We start from the raw sequence: 20065 nt of genomic DNA, 5'->3' as shown, positions 1-20065 counted from the left end.
AATAGTAATGATGATTGGTAAATTTAAAAAGGTACCATGGCCATTACCTTTCCACACATATAGTTATGTTGTATAAGGTGGATGATAAAATTCAACTCATTTTCCTGCTTCGGCTGACTATTAGCGTGGCAAGTGATTATAGAAAATTAAAAGCTCCCCTTGATAGCCCATGCGTTTGATAGCTATTACAAGAGCAATAATATGGTAAATTAGAAAAATAACTATATTAATATTCCTTACTTTGAACCCTTTACGTGAATCCAACCATAGTATTCGCTTCAGCCATGTCACCGGTTCTATATTCAGAATTTAACCATCAAATTTTAATTGAGTAGAAAATTAGAAGTTTTGATATAATTTGAAACAACCCTATGTAGCGATTATTTGCCTTCCGTAAGAAATCATCATACAATGTAAAGCCAATCCGGTGGCTGATGACGATTCCAACAAAAAAATGGTATGCAATAATGCGAGAAGAACCCAGACTAGGTTCCCCCTATGTAATCTTTGTACGTGTATTTCAGTATCTTTCAATAAACAGGCAGGGGTCAGACTAACCCTAGCTTTATGTCAAAAAAAAAAAAAAGTTTAAGTCACAAGGTTTGGCATTGTCTAGCTAACAACCAACAACCGAAATCCAAACTTGGAAAGACACACCTATCAATGAGAGAAAAGCGGGCTTGGTTATAACCTTTCCTTTTTTTTCTTTAATAGGCAAGATGGGATCAAGCAGGACCCTTCTAGTGCATTAAGAATACTAAGAAAAATTATACATCCCAAAGAAACCTGTTTGGTGGCTTATCCTTTCAGGATTTATTATGTTCAAGCACAACCATGGCAACATACAAGATTTGGTAGGCCATTGGAGTCAAATGGTTCAAATTACTCGGGTACAGATACAAGCAATTAGATCAAAAGGCTTCGGTAGTGTGCCCTAGTGGGGATTGAAGTGATGGGCGAATAGGAGAGACTTTCAGCCCATCGATTAAAAAGCAAAAAGAAAAGAATCCAATTATGCCTTTCTGCCACAGCTTGAAAAGCTGCCAAAGTTTTGTCCTTAAGAATGTGCATAGCATGATCAACATTCTCAGAAACAAGTTTCTCATGTTTGCTTTTGGGTTGTGATTTGGATTATGTGAGAATGTGTCATACCATGTCATGCCACTGCTTTTGCAGATTCTCAGCTGAGCGTCTAATGCTCGTGAAAGTTAGTCACAAGGTCAGACCCATGACCAACTTTAACAAATTACAAGGCTTGCAGGGCATGTTTGGAAGCAAAAAAAATTCTCATAGGAAAAAAAAGGTTTTGAAAACTTTTGATATGATAAGTTTTTCAAAAGAATATTTTTTGCCTGTTTGTGTAGCATGAGAAAAACAGGCTGAAAACGAAAGAGGAATTTTTTCGCTTGTTTGTTTGTACATGAAAAAAAATTCTCATGCTACACCAAAAACTGGTTATTCGAACAGTAACAACTGAATAAAACAGTTGGTCGATCCGAACCAATATAACAATTTGAAAAGAAAAAAGAATTGCAGCAGAAAATCAGACAACTTAAGAACAACATTAAATTTGATATATATTACAAAGAACCGATTCACAAATTACAGATATATCAAATGAACGGCAGCAACAAGATCCTGAAGTTAAGATAACACATAATTATTAAATATATACATGGGTATACATTTTTTAACTCATTTTCAAGAGAGAAAAATAACACAAAAGCAGACAATAGAGCAAGAACCTAAAAAAAGAATTTGTTAATAATAAAAATAATAACTCAACTGCAGATTGATTCAATTAAGAAGGAAAACATTGACAGAGTCATGAATGGAAAATCAAGCAATAATAGCAATCATATGAAAAATGAAGCAAAACCTAAAATTGTAAGTTACAAAAAAGGAGCTACACAGATCGATTAACAAATTTGCATCATCATAGTTGCTAATTAACACCGGAAGAATTCTCCTCCAACCGAAAACCAAACGATCAAGAACCCTAAAAATCAGGAGAATGGGAAGACGAAACTAACCCAGCAAGAATGAGGCGATCGCAGAGCCGCACACAAACATCTTGAAATAGGCTTCGGCGATCTACCCCGATGCCTTATCGACCTTGATCTAGAGCTTCATTACGTCAACAATGCAAGGGCGCCGACGAGGCCGGTTTCTTGTCCAAGGAGCCACCTCCTTCGGTCACTGCTAAATGAGGTTGAGCAGCCAGGGGGGAAGAAGAAGCAACGGGAGGAGAGAGCGCTGGAAAGAACGAGGGGGAGAGAGGAGGAGGTGCTTGAGTGGGTGAGAGGGGGTGTCTCTCCTGGAAGGAAAGACTCAGATATTTCAAAATATTTTTTAAAGAAACATTTTTGCTTGTTTGAGAAGGTCAGAAAACCGTACTTTAAAGAAACATTTTTCGTACAATTTTTCGACCTCGGTTCACTTTTCTTAGATGTTTCACGCTTCCAAACGTGCCCTATGAATCACAAAACTTTCTCATGTTTGCAATGCCACTGTGATTTTTCTGTGATTATGATTCAAAATCACAAGAAGCTATAAAAAAACATAATTATAAGGCTTTGCAAACAAGTTAGTGTTGGAGATTTGATAATACATTTTTCAATAAACGATCTCTACTGGGTCACCTGACTGCTCATCCTTTGGTATTACACCCTCACTCTCAAACATTGTATAGACACTTTCTTTTTCTTGAGAACTGTGCAGTAAATTTTCACAGGACCAAAACCCTTACAATAATAACATTGAACAGAGCTAGTGTCACATCTTCCTCCAAGTCCCATATTCCCTCATCCTCCAGTCTTACCACCTTCTCTTTCCCCTATCTGTCTGGATACATCCATGACATTATCCCTATGAGAAAGATCCAAGAGACTTTATCTTAGTCTCCTTTACAATTAACTCAGCAATAACTTGGGTCATAAATGGTAAGTGAAAACGATGCAAGATGGAACTCCTTGTCCCATTAAATTCTGGCCTAAGGGCCATGAGAAACTCAATAATTTTGTCCGTCTCCCTGTGCTAATAAAGAAGCCCCAACAATTTTGACATGAAGTGCAATACACATATTTTGTACACCTCACATTTCTGACACCTCCATTAGTGGAAGAGCATCACAAATTCTCTACAATTCTGAATAGAATTCTTCAAATGACTTATTTTCTTGACGCATACTTCTCAATTCTTGAGTGAGTTGATAATGTCTCACCCAGTTCTCTTGACTATAAACTTGTTTGAGATATGTCCAAACTTCTTTTGCCTCATGAAATTTGAAAATGTTCATGGCAATCATTGCTTCCACGGACTCAAAAATCCAAGCTTTGACTCGTGCATTGTTCATGACTCATTCTTCAATAGATTTATCAAAACCCTCATCAGAAGTTTTAGGTTTTATTTTTGAATCATCCAGATAGCTTTCAAAAAATCAGCCCAATATGCATAGTTTGTCCCATTTAACTTGACCGGGAAGATTTGAATCTCTTCCTTCTCCATGATACCTCCTCCCACAATAAATATTACCAAAAATAGATTATCAAACACTTAACACGATACACTTTCAGGCAGTCAACAATACTATAAAAAATATGCACATAACCAGCCAAAACCCAATAGCTAGGAACAAACAATTCTGAAAAAAAAAAACTCAATCCAAATGAGTGCCTCAAAGCATAATACATATGTTATTTGTACTGAACTAAACCAAATGCTGCCCAAACTCATCAATCCTAGGGCAGTCTGGCATAATAAAAGCAAAAAAAATGGGTTACCACCTGATAGTAACACCCCCAAAACACCACAAAGGTCCTCTAAAACACCAACCCTGCTTTCAAAGCATAATACATATGCTATTTGGACTGAACCAAGCCAAACATTTCCCAAACTCGGCAATACCAGGGCAGTCGTGCATAGTAAAACCCAAAAAATGGTTTACCACCTGCTTGTATCACCCCCCCCAAAACTCCACAAAACTCCTCCAAAACACCAAACATGCTCACCCAAGCAGATTTCTCAGCCTCCTACAAGAAAAATGATCTGAATTCAAGCAATTTCTGGACTAAAAAACTTAGAACCTGATCAGATTCAAGAAATTTCTCAAATCTGGTCAGGAACTCCTCTACAATATGAAAATCCTTAGAAAAAGAACCAAAAATCCAATACTTCTTAAAATCACCTGATATCTGCTTCTAAAATCTTCTAAAATCATGAGCTAGTGAATCCCTAACTCAAAAATCACAAAACTGACCTGACTCAAACAGTCGACACCTCAAAGGAAGACATCAGCACAGTTTTAACGAAACCTCAAAATAGAGCCCTCCCCTCAGAAATGCCTTTAATCTTCTCTTCAAAAATGCAGGCATGGCTCTGATACCATGGTAATAATATGAGAAATAAGAGAAAAGAGGTTAGGGTTAGAGGCAAAATAACAAAGAAGAGAGAGAACAAAGTTTCTCTATAGATATTGTGAAATGAGAGTGCACCTCTCTAAGAGGGTCGATCCCCTTTAGTACAGCATAAAGGTAAAAACAGAATAAAATGACTAGTATGCCCCCTTCTTTATAGGGTATGTACATACTAACTTATACAAGACTACTTTACATAAAACTATGATACTCTATATTAAATAGACTTTCGGTGAACCATCAAAAGGACTAACAAACCTTACAGGTACTTAATCACCTTAATTTAGTTGTTCAAATTAATATTTTAGTTGATTTGGATTTGTATTTTGTTTATGTAAGATAAAATTAGTTAATTATTGGATTTTTTTAATTATTAGGTCCATTATTTGATTCATGCTGCATGGAAGCATTAAGTTTGCAAAAGAAACCTCTACAAAGACTATATTTGAAAATGATAAAGATAAGCACACTGAAAAATGGCAGATGAACAGGTAGGAAGTCTGCCTAACCCCAGCTTTCTTCTCGAAAAGAAAAAACAGAGAAAAAACATGGCAGATGATGATTGGTAGAAAAAACTAAAAAACAATAATAATTTTAATGTTCACTAACTTTGTCCATGGAAAGGAAGAAAGAAGAAAAACAACTCGTTCTGGTTGGTAGGAAAAATCAAAATGATAATGACGTTAATAAGCATACAAAAGTAGAAAAGGAGAAAACAGCTCATTTTGTTTGGCAGCAAAAATGAAAAAATGACATTAATAAGCATTTAGCCAGGTACATAAACATGAGATAAGTAAACAAGACACCGAATGTGATTAGAGATTGTTATCCCTCAACTTCACTTAGAAAGGTGAGGTGAGAATTTATGTATTCGGAACCTCTCTTGTATCTGTTGTCATAGTTGCAGGATTCAATGCTGAAGGCAGTTCATGAAAGGAATAAAAGATTTAATAATTCAATACTATAGAACGTCATGGATTCTCCCATTTTCTGAATAAACTATGGGCAGCAAATCAAACAATAATCTCCCTTCTGTGCATTATGTTTTCATTACAGTTACATTTGGAGGATGTTTGGCCTTAAGACAGGTGAAGGCACTTCAAATGTCCCTATCCAACCATGAAAACATGGTACTGGCTGTTGAATTAGATAAAAGATTTGCTTAAACTCAGTAGTGGTGGTTGAGAGTAGAGGAATATGCAAGCATTCATGTGGCAAGTAAATGGGCATGGAATTTGATTGTGCAGGATTATACACCAAAGATCCTTTTTATGCTTCCTCTTCGGCCCCATCTCTCTTACCCTTAAAAGTCTGGGTTAGTACTATATTAGCATTTTTTCCAATAACATTGTCTGTTCTGTTGTGGATGGCAGGTAGGCCTATATTTCATAGCTTACTGGCTTCATATAATTCCAAATGCACTAGTTTCCCAACGCATATTTCTTATTCTCACCAAAAGGTCTTATTCGATGCCTGCCCAGCAACTCTGGCTAACCCGAGTGAGCATTCAAACTCAAACAGCTGTCCCACAGAAAAGGTATTCCTGAGATTGAGGATCCAGTGAGATAGCAGGATGGTTAGGTTGCACTATCATCACTGAGGGGTCTTGGGTTCAAAACAGACAAAAGGTTATGCCCCAACTTATCTATCAACAAAAAAAAAGGCACTCCAAGATTGAAGACCATATCAACCGCTGTTCCATCATGCATACAACGCATATCCTATCTGGAAAATATTTTTGAAACGATAACTTTATCCCCATGTCTTCCAGCCACTTTATAGCTCACTTTGATTTTAAGCTTCTATGAGATGCATACACAAATCATGATGGTCATCACGCACCAATGGCAGGGTGAAAATGATCCAACAGGTCAAGAGCTTTAGGACATGAGTTTAGAAGCTGAGCATCATGTACCCCCGAGGAGGGACACCTAAATACAACTAAAGAGAAAGAAAGGACCAACTCTCCCACCAAAATTTACCCCAGATCAATCACAAGACTAGCATGGCCCAAAGGAAGTTAAACATGCAGTGGATTCGGTTACATGCCTTTTACCAGCTACAGGGTGAAGACCTAGGGAAAGATGGCCCTGAAAGTGGAGTGCATAGAAGATTCAGATCAGATCTCAAACGCAGCCAACACTGTTTTGTACCTCTCTTTAGACACAAGGAAAACATCAAATGCTGGCTTAAAAGACTATATAAAAAAGGGGCCTAAAGCAAAGAATAAGGGACATCCTAAAGAAATCTTGTGCCCTATAAGATAGTATACAATGTTTCCAAGAAAGATTCCATTCCCCTTGAACAGCAGTTAGTGAGAATACTAAAATCGCATAATTTTCTTTCCTGTCCCGATACTAGCAGATCCTTAAATTGTGTTTCTTCTTATGTAACATTGGTGCTTCTACACCCTCAAAGCACCCATGTCTCACCTGCACGTATGTGACACAGGTCCAAATTTGTTCAAGAAAAAAAAAACTTAAAAACTTATAATAGTATAATTGTAAATGCATTTTATGGACCACACCCGATCCTTCATTGGAATTGCTGTGTCACATCCATACATACCTACGTGACATAGGCTTCTTCCAGGATTTTCTAAGATAATTTTCAAGGAAGATATGATGATCTTGCTTGGACTTTGAGAGTTTCATCCTAAGGATACCAAGGCAAAATCCTTTCTTACACTTGTGCGGGAAAACATCGTTGCCTTCACATATAGAAAAATCAACTGGTTTACCAGAAGAATCTTGGCTTAAAAGTTGAGAACTTCTGAACCCTAGGCAGCAAATGGATAGATTGGGAATTTATGAAGCGTTGCCCACTTATGTAAGAGAAACCTATCCCAAAATACAAGTAGAATAGGAAAAAGCTAGAACCGAATAGACTGAGGCTTTCTAATCACTTCTATGACCAAAAAGACCATGCTACAGTTCCTAATTACGCCATGCCAAGAAACAGGACATTTCACCGTTTAAATGAAGATTTTGGGGGAATAGAGACAATCAGCAAACCCAGCATTTGAACCAACAGGAAGAAAAAAGAAAATTTGATTTTATGCTCACATTTTCAATTCAAGTTGTGAATAAAGCATACAATATGACAACAAATGATAAAAATCGGTTATCAAGCACAACAATCAGTAGAATTTTCATAAATCTCCATTCTCGGTTGGAAGTATCCCCTTTTCCCCTTTGTTCTAGGCAAGCTGGGGGTAGCACACAACATTATTGAATTTTTTTGATTTGATTTCGTTTTCAGACTCTCAGCAAAACAATGAATTCGAATTCCACAAAAACCTGGGGAAAATGTGGATAACATGAATTCAATGAAATCCCAGCAAAAAAAAAAGGAAAGATAAATAAGGAAAAAAAATCCAACTCCAAGCAAGCACGGTTCCCAAATCCACACGATAATCCAAAGAAAATCAAGGGAAAAGGCCTCCAAGAAATACAAAGAATCAATATCTTTATTAAAGAATGAATACCGACATCACACAAACAATCAAACGGCAAAACCAAGAAGAAATAAATTTCAAGCAAATTCCGCACACGAATTTCTCCACAACAGGATGAAAATACAACCGACCTAAACGAAGAGAAGAAAAAAAAACAGCAAGAAAGGGAGGATCGTTCAGAAGAACCCTAGCAGGAAGTGAAACCCTAGCACAATAAGCCAGACGATGTGGACGAGGAGGAAGGCCTGACCAGGGAACGGCCCGTTTCCGCCGTTGCCGACCTCGCAAAACCCTATCTTGGCGACCTCGGTGCCGGAGCAGAGCGCGTCAGCAGGGCCGCACCAGTACGTGACACCGTCGACACCACAGACGGGATCGGTGGTGAAGCACGTGACCGGGCAAGAGAGGGATGGCCGGAGGCGTTCGGAGGATCCTTCGCCAGAATTTCCCCCGGGCAAACGGATCACCGAGAGGGACGGCTCGAGCTCACACGTGGATGGCCGGAAAACGAGGAAAAGGAGAAGGAAGAGGAAGGAGATGATCGGAAACCGCAGGGGGTCGGCCATTTAGCCGGAAAAAATTCCAGCCGGTTTCCTTCCCCGCCACCGACGGATTCGCTGGCCCGAAAAGAGAGAAAAACGCCTTGGTAGAATTCGTACGAGGGACGTCTAAAAGGGCCGCTCATTTTTTTCTGTGACTAATATACCCTTGTTATCTTTAAGAATGCCGTGGCGTTGTGACTCGGATTTTGGTGAATCGAATCGCTTTCCTCTTTGGAACTTTGCGCATCCATTTATCGGGAAAACAAGGATAGTGGGATTTCTTTTGAAAAATCAACGGCATATAATGTACTAAACTTTTACTACCCTTCAGAAAAAACATGGCTACGTTAGAAAACAATATTCAAAGGTCCATTTCTTCTATTTGGACCATGCTAAACAACTTGAATTTGAATTACAAACCTCAATCAAACTTGAATGACAAGAAAAAAAAGATCAACCTAACGTGATTCCAATTTCAGATAAACAAAACTTCAATCATTTCGACTTATTGTTTGAAAGAGGAGAAAAGGAAAGGTAATAGCTATCTCTAAATAATATGAGGTTACATTGAGTTTTAAGATCAAGTTGAAAACTAATTTGAGAATTATAAGCATAGGACACATAACTAATTGTCGCTTGGCCGGTAGTGCCTGTTTGGATGGTTTACTTGTTTGTTTGTTTATTTTTTCTCCATTATTTGGTCCACTTTATGATGACCAAGGTAAAGGTCAGTGATACCGTTGGATGTGGCTGGCAATGCTAAAGATGCGGGGGGGGCTTGCCTACATGTAGCCACGGTAGGTATACCAAAGATACTATTCTTTTAAAACTCATGATCGAGTTGTGCCAAATTCTAATTTTGAGAGGAGCAGACAGAATTTTAGGAATTTTGCACAGTTGCATGGAAACCATGTTTTATCGGATTTCATCCAGTTCTTGGACATTTTTTAATAAACGGTTTAGTGTACTGAAAAACTAACATCCTCCTCTATAATCGTTATTTTGAGTAGAAAATCACAATCAATCATTTTGGTAGTAAAAAATACACTCAAAATAGGCTTCACTTTTTGAACTAGTTCTTTTCAAAGTGTTTTTTTACTCATTGGAAAGCTAAAAACCTCTAATTTTTATTGAAAATAATTCAAGATATTATTTTGTATGTTAAAATGTGATAAAAAATGAGTTATTATTAAAAATGACCCAAAACACCTAACCTTTTGAAAAGATCTTTCTTACAAAATTCATTTTGGTTGAATGAAGCTTCAAATCATCTCATTAAACAAATGCATATAAAACTTGTCCCTAAGAAATATAAGAAGCTTGTTTCTTATATAAGTGAAACCCGTACCAAACTTGGTTTCATCTATAAATTCATATAAAATGCATCCCTAAGAATATAAGAAACCACGAAACCAATACCAAACCGGTTTCATCTATGGTAGTGGCAATAATTGTATCTCTCACAAACAAGGTAAGAAATGGAATAATAAGACCTCGTCCGCCCCCTCTTGCACCTTTCTTATATGTGTAGATCTAGCTTATTTTCATTGAAACCATCAGCAGGCTTCTCACTTTCACTCAGGCTGCCACATGAGGTTATTTCTTTTTCTTTATTCTAAATATGTTTTTTCTACTTTTTATATAAAATTCATGATTGCGATTTGAAAAGACATGCAAGGGATCATTTATATGTTTTTTTTTAATTCAGTTAGTCTTAAAATATATTGATTTCAATATTTTGTTACCCATTGCTATGGTTATGCATAGTAAAATTAGGTGATATTTGGATTTTTCATGCTTTTGATTTTCTTAGCATTTTTTTTGTCACAATATATATTATGGTATTACTTTTATAACATAAATGATGTGCTGCAATTTTTGGAAACTTATACCAAAATCTCTTATCAATGTCTATTAAAAACTCATACCAAAATTTTTAGATACAAGTTTAAATAAAAATGTTTGATGCAATTTTCAGAAACTTATACCATCATCAAGGAAACCATGTACCAAAATCTTGTATCAATGTCTATTAGAAATTCATACCAATATTTTAAACCCAAGGGGTTTGGCATAGTGGGATGGGGCCTAGACTGTTTGATGGGCAGTCTAAGTTCAAATCCCATGGGAAGTCGAAGCTTGATGACTCCCTAGGGACTAGGGGAATGTCCTCAGAGTTTTATGCTGACATGGACAACGACCATAAGTACAGGCAACACTAGGTCTTTGGGCCTGAGGCAGTTTCTTCGAGTGAAAAAATTATCCAAAAATTTTAATCACTTATTTTTGTTGTAATTAATGTAATAATAAATTTTATGAATAAAATTTATTAAACCTTACTATTTATCATAATATTAGTAAAAAAAGTAAAGTGTACTTAAACTTATAATATTCTTCATCCATATTGTCAACATTTGCATTTTTGCTTCACACACACACACACACACATAATGCCTAGTCCACACTCCCGTTCACATATTTCCAATTAACATATTCTTGTGACACTATATAATAGAAATATGTGAACTGTAGTATGAATTGAGATTTTTATAGGTTTTTATTTTATTTTTCTTAAATTTCATCGTATGGATGTGACCAAGATGTTTGGTTTTATAAAAATAGACTCCTGCATGATCTGATTACGATACATAAAAATGATCTTTTAAGTCTTGAAAATCAACTACTCAGATTTTTTTTAAATATTTAAGCATCCACAAATCACATTTTTTATCGAAAATACATGATCCAACAATTGATTCCTAGAGAATGAACCACACTCAATACATTTGCGGGGTTGGATTTGCAAAAAAAAGTGTCAAAAGTGCCTAGTTCACGCTCTAGTTTACATTTTATAGTTAAAATATTCTAGTGACCCCTATATATAGGAAAATGAAAACCTACAAAATGGGCATGGTGCTAAATGAAACATGCTAATGATTTTTTGGTATCTTTGTGAAATTCAGACCAATCATGGATAAGTTTTTATAAGGTTTCAAAATTCAATGACCTACAATTTTAATAAATTTTTGAGGCTCCAAATACCTTTTTTTTTTAATCCAAAATGGTTCTTAGTTTTCACCAAGGTCATTTTTAAGTATATGTTGGAATTCAGTCTATGGTTCTATTTTGACATTTTCCAATGGATTAGAGACACTAAGAGAGCTCTTGATTGCTTATAAATTAATATGATAAGAATTGACCATCTAGAAAGTACTTGGAACTTTCAAAAGGTTTTCACAATTGAAATAGGCACATTGAAAAGTCTTGGATGCCAAGTAAGTTTATTATTAGCAAAGTTGAAGCCTTGAAGGCAAACAAGAAAGCCAGAGATCTGTGGGTAATCTAGGACTCTTGGTAATAATGAGCATCCGGAAAAGTATTTAAATGCCACAAAACTCCAAAATTTCTTAGATTTATTTGATATTTCGATTTCTTAGAAGTTTCTGCTCTCAAATTTGAGGTACCCATTTCCTCTTTGTGATTTAAACTTTACCTTTTCCAGTTTTCTGTGCTTATTTATTGGTCTGAATTTGCGGCAACACTTCATTATATTGGTACTCGTGTCCTTTAGTCTTAAAATATGAGCTTTTAGGCCGATTTCTAGTAAATCAATCATGCTGAACACATCTATGAGATTGAAATTTTGAAAAAAAAATACTGAAAATCCATTAGCATGTTTCATTTAGCATCATGCCCATTTTTAGTTTTTAATTATATATATATATATATATATATAGAGAGAGAGAGAGAGAGAGAGATGGGCTTTGTGTCAAACTCTTAAACTGTCCTATTTGTATCAGACAGTTTTTACACTGCTGATCGCATGCACAATCAGTAGCACAAAAAAAATTACGCATTTTGCAGTTTTTTGTGCTGGTTTTTACCACCGTTAAAGACCTGGGTAGAAACCTGGTTCATACCATACTCGGGCCCAACCACTTTGGACTAAGTTCCACAAATTTTCAATGTAAAAAAGATTAAAAAATAGTATTTTACGGGGCATGGTCTGGGTCTCGTTCATGTAATTCTTATAGGATCCAGGTATGGTGTCTCTTATAGTCGGTCCGACCAGCATCTCAAATCATATCTAAGTTTGGTCCTATTTGAGTCCAATCCAAACCCGACTGGTTGACGCTCTGAGAAGATACAAATAATCAAACACTTTACTTTTACGCTCTGAGAAGGGTTGGACCGAAACCAATGTCATTATTACCAAGAGTTTTGGAGTTTTGTAAGGAAAGGAAGATTAAAGTCAAGACAGGTTGGTATTTTAACATCTAGGCATAGAATCAGAATCGCAAATTAAAGAGGAACAAAAGAAGTTAAGGACAATATCCCTCATAAGATTGGCCATACGTGCAAGAAGGCTAACCCGTACACCACATTAGTACATCCATTTGGTCATGTGCAAGAAAGATTCCAACACAGTACACTCATCGACGACAGATCTTAAGAAAGAAAGAAAAAGAGGAGTTTCCAACTTGTAAATCTCACAGAACTTTGTCATTTAACATAAGAGTTGCTGAGTACATCAAAATTTTTTACAGCGTTGACAACCAAAGGGTGGTTTATGGAAGAATCCCAACTCTTAAAGGTACAAGTTTGCTAATAAACAAAGATTTGAAACAACTACCACATACCACAAAGTCAATGCCAAACAGGTAAGTGGGGAAGGTGTCTCCGTGGGGATGCCTCCCAAAGATACGGTCACAGCTTCACCAACTTAAGAAGGCATAAATACCAGCACCCGGTAACAACCAGAAAACCGCAGCTCTCTCCCCCTGCAATATAGCAAAACAAAACCTTCAGTCTCGCAGTAAACAAATGATAGAGCAATAATAATCAAAATAAATATATAAATAGCATTTTCAAACTCTCCTGTCTTGCACACGTTTGAAACTCCTGCAAAACAATACGCAACTTCAGAAAAAAAATTCAACATGATCAAACAACTGTCTAGAAAACAAGAATCATATAATATCAAACCTAAAATCCCTATTTCTCAGAGAAAGGGAGCAAAAACACTACCAGTGTTATCATATTTATCAGGCTTCACCTGTGGTTGTTAAAACCTGCATCTCTTCAGGTCAATGAGGGAGAACATATGTACAACAGACAAACAACAAGTGCAATGGAGAGAACAACTTCGACACTGTTCCAACCTATATGTCAATCAATCGACTAAGCAAAGAGACGTGCAACTAAGGTCACAGTCAATGTCTAAAGATGAGCCATGTGAAAAAAGAAGAGTTGCCAACACCCAGACAGCATAACAAAATGTAAACTAAATCTCCCCCATTAAACACAAGCATAGACCAAACTCAGCTTATTTCCAAGATTATAAGATTGCCAAGAATTACAAGTGATAGCGGTTCAGCATAAGTTAAAAGACTAAAGATAGTAATGGAGGGTCTCTTCTCTTCTAGGAATATATAATAACAACTTGGCCACCTTATAAAGTCCAAGAGGCGCCTGAAGTTCTCGTTCAGAACACCCAAAAGCCAACCATCAAAAAAGTAAAAAAATATTATGATGTTAATTTATATCCATGCCATCTCCAATTTGGCTGCAAATAGGAGCAACCGCAGAGAACGACCTCTCGAAAGGCGAAGGATGCAGACACACATCACGCCTGCGCTTAAAAGCACAGCCATCAGAATTCTCTGCTTCGAGCTTCCTTCGGACTCCCCTCACAGCCTGCGCTTCTGCCGGTGTAAGAGGGAAAAGCTGTCCACTCACTCTGCAAAGAGAACTGTGGTTGTCATACACGATTTTCTGGTTACAGTTTTTATCACAGATATGGGTAATCCCTGTTAGTTTGCACCGATACATGTTCGCAAACAGGCGTTCATTTTGACAGTGCCTATCACACTTGTGACTCTGTTGACCATCTTCACGGTTGAGAATACTCGACAGAAAAATAACATTGGTTGGCTCGGCAACCATTTTGCCAAATACCTCCATCTCAGCAGCTTTCTCTTTCGTATACGCCTTAAGTTCAAAGGACTCTGTTCTGCATGTCAAAGTAGAGGAGACAACAAAGTCAAATGAAAGCAATGTTCTCTGATACCCAAAAAACGGAACTCATCCCCGAAAAGCTACACGCATCCAGATACAGCAAAGGGGAATGAGTAACACTGACTAACACTAATGAGATTTCCTAATGTATAATTAATTCTGCTAAAGAAGGAAGGTGAACACTGGTACAAAATAAACAGGCATTTGCATGAATCCAGAATATAACTCGAGTCTTTCATCCTCTGTTGTACGCCCTGTGTTTTACCACAGATGCCAATTGGTGGGTAGTGAGATGTCTGGGAACCCATTTCCACATCTGAAAAGATGTGTTAATCTCCACAAGTTTGCTGCTTGCAGCTATCAGATTATCCAGGAAATTTCTATCCATATGGGAGGGGAAAAACAAGAAAATAGAGCCACCCAGTAACAAACTTGGACAGGCACCCGCATTTCAAATCTTCAAGTTTTACAAATTAGGCACTTAAGACCAAAATCAGATACACCACCAAGCTGACCTCTCAATACAAAATAATTAGTCTCCCTATATTACAACAGCAACAATTACCACAGGTCTCTCTAACTCACAACAGATAACTACGACCATAAGAAGCTCCAATGGAAACAATAAAAGTAAAACAAAAATAACTAAGAACCCCCCTCCTAATGCTAATACTAAGACAATTTTCTATGAGAAATACTCCCTAACGCTCACATAACGACGAGAGACAGACAGAGACCACAAATTTGAGCACTGTCAGAGAGACCAACTAAGCCCAAGAATTAGAAAAGACACAAAAAGCAAACAAGAAAAAAACTAGAAATCTCTAAACAGGGAAATGCAAGCCCTAGACAAGAAGAAAAACCCCAGAAAACCGTCACCTAAGCTACTAACAGTAGGCAATCTAAACACTAACAAAAAAAACACGCAAAAAAAAAAAAGGAAAGAGAAGAGGAGTAAGAAAAACCCTAGAGAAAAAAGAACGAAGATGAGGAAGATAGAAGAAGAAACTCACACGACGATGCACCGGCAATCGATCGGATCAGTCTCTGCTAACGGCAAAAAAAGGAAAAAGAGCTCCGTTCCCGAAATAAGATGAATGGGAAACACTAGAAAACAGGGGAAAAGGTGAAAGATGAAAGGAAGGAGACTCAGCCACGCTCCGCGCCTCGCGTGTAGCGTCCTGCTCGCAGATCTGCGCCCAAGTGGCGAAAGACGAGGGCGATGGGCTATTTATGGGGTCAGACGAAACCCCGGTCTAACTTCCACTGAAAAACGATGACGAAATTTCCACTGAAAAATGATGACGAAATTTCCGTCGTATTGGAGTAACACCATCTTCACATGTGAACCATTCCGCGCTGGTCAAACGTCATATTTCTTCCTCCAATCGTCACATCATACCCTAGTTACCAAGATTCGAAATGGACACGAGAAGCCATGCGTAAAGCGAAATCCAAAACGCAAGTGTAGTAACATGAAACGAGATGAGAGATATGGTTATGAAGCGACTACGGAAGGTGGATCGTAAATGAAAAGTAAACACATAAGAAGCAATATGTAATGGGAGCGGAAGAAATTAAACGAAAACGAGTAGAAAGTGATATAAAAGTAGAAAATTTATCTTTTTTAATACAAAAAGTGCAAGTGAGAAGCTAAAAGAAAAAAACGCCAAGAACTAATGGGCATAAATTTCTAAAAAAATCCTGTTAATCTATGTGAAAGTTTTCTAAAGAGCGGGTGTACGAATAAATTTGCACTTAAGGCGAGTTTCTTTTTTGAGAGGCAAGCTGGGGTTAGGCAGATCGTGCTCGGGTTAGACGGACCCCTACCAGAGCAACAGCCATTCCATGAGGCCCCCACTTACCAGTTACCACTAGGGGTGGCAATCGGGTCGGGTTGGCGGATCGACCCGGCGGGTTGGTGGGTCAGCATACCTCAACCCTAACCCGGCCTGTTTAATAAACAGGTCGGCTGTGGCAAACACGAACCCGACCCGTTTATTAAACGGGTAACCCGACGCGACCCGCCAACCCATTTAATAAACTGGTTGGGTCGGTTGGCGGGTCGGCGGGTAAACGGTTTGGCGGTCGGGTTTTGGTAAACGGGTTGACCCACCCGCCTAACCCGTTTATTAAACGGGTCAGCCGGGTTGGCGGGTCGTGTCAGGTTTTGCCACACCTACTTACCACATGGGATACCACCTCTATGGTGCATTTAAGGCACGTTTGAAAGCGAGAAAGACGTAGAAAAAGTGATGTAAAATAATAAAAAAAAAACATATAATTTTTTTGACTCTTCCAACTTAGACAAACTTTTTTTGCTAAGAGAGTTTTTTTATAAAATACACTTTTTGATAGAAAGCATTTCTCCATGAGAGGTGAGAGGTGAAGGAATATTTTTTACTAAGAGAAAATTTATTTTGGCACTCCCCACCACCCATCTCACCACCACCCTTCCTCCTCCTCTCTCTCTCATTTTTCCACATTGTTTTTAAGTGCTACACAAACAAACAAAAAACTTTGTTTTTGAAAAACTTCTCAAATCAAAAACTCTCATAGGCAAAACTTGTTGAAAAAAGTTTCAAAATATAGCATATTTGTAAAGTTTTTGTGATTTATTGTTTTCCACCAAAAGTGTTTTAAAAATGTTTAGTCGCATATTTCATGTGTGTTAGGGTGACTTGCGGACATTGTTGTGCTTCGCTCAAGAACATATGCATTGTTTGTGCACATGTGTGCGCAAGGGTGCTTGAGGTGCAATGTGGCATTTTGATGACGCATTTTGCACTCGCAGTGGTGCGAGGCACATGTGAGGTGTTGAGGTCCGCTTTAACCAAGCCATTTTTTGACTTTTCATTTTCTGAATGGTTTGGCCATTTGAAAGGCTTTAAAAATGCATTTCTGTAGTGTTTATGGGGCATTATGATTATTGGGTGATTTTAGAGGTCTTTGATTGTTAGTCAAAGGTGGGTGATCGTTCAAGGTCATTTTTATCCAATTTTCAAACCATTGGATTTATGGATTTTAATTTCATTTATCATGTAACGCCCCAACTTTTTATAGTAAAAATTTTGGAGTAAATTTTTTTTTTTTTGAAATAGCGAAAGTGACAAGTCCAAGCGTCGGGCGAGTTACAGGTAAGCTAGAGAGGTACTAAAATCATTTCAATCATTTATTAAAGCTTTAAGTACATCTCATAAATGGAAATACAAATCTAACTATTCAGAGTTTAAACAGGAAACACTGAAAAACTGAGATCTCTTGACTACTTCCAAATACGATGCCACGATGCTCCAATTATGCGTTACCTGAAAAATTTTAATTCAGAAGGGTTAGACTCCCCTGTCTGTGTAAGAAGTATTATATTTATATGTTGTGCTCAGTGTCCTGTGTACAAATATGTGCAACATTTGCAGATATCATAATTGTAAAGTTTCAGGCAATATAACTTGCTAAGAAGGAAAATTCTACTGAAATAGGCATGCTTTCTACTTTGCTATGAAACAAGAAAATATCAGGTGTGTGTTCATTCTTACACGCACTATATGTTTTAATCATTTACAAGATCCACTACAAGGATTACAACATTTATTCACAAACATCTACGATGACAATGTAAACTTTTTATGTTTATCTTTTCATTTTCCTATGGATACGCATAGGCATTCGACATCGTATCCGACCCTCTCCAAGAGTAGATCATGGGTCCGATAACATACACTGTTCTCTCAGGTGTACCCAAAGCCCAAAGAATCCAGTAACATACACCTTCTTCCAGGTGTACCCAGAATCTCAAAGGTTTATATATTTATGTATACATTTAACATTTCTTTAAAACCAGGTGCGCGTCATCGCACAACGAGGGGTCCGGTAACATACATCGTCTTATAGGTGTACCCATAACCCAGCAAGCCTCATGATTTGGCATACATTTTTATTATTTTATTTTATTTTATTTTTTTCAATTATGTCCTTATGCGAGCCCTCGCACCACGGGGATTTCCAAAATCCCGAACCCAGCTCAGGGTTCCAAGCCTTGTATGCATTCGAGAACTAGAGCTTTATAAGCACCCTCAAAGTAACATTTCATAGAACATGGCTTGACTTGAAGCCCACAGTGTCATCTAAGTTAGGAGCAAGGGTGTATGCGCTTGCATCCCGCGTACCAAGCCATCTATGTGGCACAATAGTATCATATATATATATATATATATATATATATATATATATATATATATATATATATATATATATATATATATATATCCAAGGTACGCCCAATAGAGAAGTCACATGGACTTCAACCAACAAATCAGCTGTCATAAGCCTAGTTAGTACCAAAATGAGGATTCGTCCCAACATCCACAAAAATGGTACAGCGTCGCATACGATGCCGGAGGTGGTGGTGAACCCCCACTATTGACCGAATTGTGCCAATAGTGGTCCGCGCCACAACTCGTTCCATTGTTGCAGTCCTGCAAGACTGGTCCGTTCCCAACTAGTAGTGCATACACAACAACATAATGATACTTGACACCCAACCAAAAGGGTCGCAACTCTGGCCGAACCCAGTGGCTCATGTCGATTTTACCCAGATCTGGTTCTGTCAGTCCGCAGCATCTCAGCCGCTGCTGGAATCGACTCAGGCCCCCAAACAAAAATGTTGGGTTACCCAGCAAATACCCACACCGGTTGGTGTGGCCATCCTGCATCGAGCCACACCGATGCAGGACAGAAACGGGTAGACCGAATGGGTCAGTCGGCCCACTGTCCTAGGTAACCAAGTGAGGCAATCGTCAATTGACCCCTGTTGACGTTTCTTATTTTTTTTTATGCTCTTTATATCTGCATATATTTTGAATTTTATATATGTGAATGCTTTCTTGAGAATTGAGATTATTCACTCAAACGTCTTATTTATTCCAGATTTTTTTCCTTGCCAAGAACATCTCAATCCTAAAATTTGTTACATTAGATCTACGACAATTGTGGTGATGGATTTGAATAATTCAAAAACACCCAAAAAGGAAAGCCAACATTTACTGCATGGTTAAAATGTATACAAAGTGCCTTTTTCTAATTTTTCCTAGTAAAATTCTTTTACCATGGTTGCTGGAACCACCTACCTAGCTTGAGAAGATTTGTTGGAAGTTGTTTTGTAACTCAAAGCAACGTTGTTGTTTTTTTAACTCATTTATCTTCATGAGAAACGTGCAGCCAAGGACTCCAGATTTTCAACTTCCATTAAAAGAAAACAAATTTATAATAATACCACTACAGTTTACCTATTTTCATTACCTTATAGCAATGCATTTTCTATAGTTTCTTAAAACACAAATATTTTCACCTTCAGCTTATTCATTTGATGAAAAATAATCAAGTCAAACATGTAAACACTTTCTTCTCATCAAAATCAGGGAAATACTAAGAAGCCCCCTTGTCACATATCCTATGTATAAGAACATGTACGTATAAAATCCATAAGTGTCCTAATCTTCTCCTTTTCATGACTAGATAATATGATTCTTTGTCAAGTGTAAAACAGAAATAATGCCATACACGTGTGCACAAACACACCTCACGTACACACATACATATAATAGATACATGACTTTGAAAACTAAAATAGAACA

At 37.5% G+C, this 20065-nt stretch overlaps 2 protein-coding genes across 4 annotated transcripts; both read right to left on the bottom strand.

Annotated features, from left to right (window-relative positions):
- Positions 1-7866: 7866 nt before the first annotated feature.
- Positions 7867-8509, bottom strand: LOC149833110 (uncharacterized). The gene has a single exon (XM_090012718.1). It carries the CDS (start codon positions 8436-8438, stop codon positions 8049-8051), a length of 390 nt encoding a protein of 129 aa, XP_089868844.1. The 5' UTR covers positions 8439-8509; the 3' UTR covers positions 7867-8048.
- A 4378-nt stretch (positions 8510-12887) lies between these two features.
- On the bottom strand, positions 12888-15631 carry LOC149833109 (uncharacterized). Of its 3 annotated transcripts, none has more exons than XR_016433395.1 (3): positions 15446-15631; positions 14373-14427; positions 12888-13195 (listed from the first exon to the last, which is right to left on the bottom strand). XR_016433395.1 is itself a non-coding variant. In XM_090014912.1 (2 exons), the coding sequence occupies exon 2, from the start codon at positions 14376-14378 to the stop codon at positions 13950-13952; it is 429 nt and encodes a 142-aa protein (XP_089871038.1). In that variant the 5' UTR covers positions 14379-14427; positions 15446-15631; the 3' UTR covers positions 13726-13949. The 3 variants fall into 3 exon arrangements, 1 of the variants encoding a protein (XP_089871038.1); XR_016433396.1 differs by lacking the exon at positions 12888-13195 and adding an exon at positions 13290-13316; XM_090014912.1 differs by lacking the exon at positions 12888-13195 and having other exon boundaries at positions 13726-14427.
- Positions 15632-20065: the final 4434 nt, after the last annotated feature.

The sequence above is a fragment of the Nuphar pumila genome, chromosome 7 (assembly GCF_984573655.1).
Source record: "Nuphar pumila chromosome 7, dmNupPumi1.hap1.1, whole genome shotgun sequence".
Lineage (NCBI taxonomy): Eukaryota > Viridiplantae > Streptophyta > Magnoliopsida > Nymphaeales > Nymphaeaceae > Nuphar > Nuphar pumila.
This window is presented reverse-complemented; position numbering and strand designations above follow the sequence as displayed.

Excerpts from the sequence above, each read along its gene's own strand:
- LOC149833110 (XM_090012718.1), bottom strand. The coding sequence starts at position 8,438 with ATGGCCGACCCCCTGCGGTTTCCGATCATCTCCTTCCTCTTCCTTCTC.
- LOC149833109 (XM_090014912.1), bottom strand. The coding sequence starts at position 14,378 with ATGGAGGTATTTGGCAAAATGGTTGCCGAGCCAACCAATGTTATTTTT.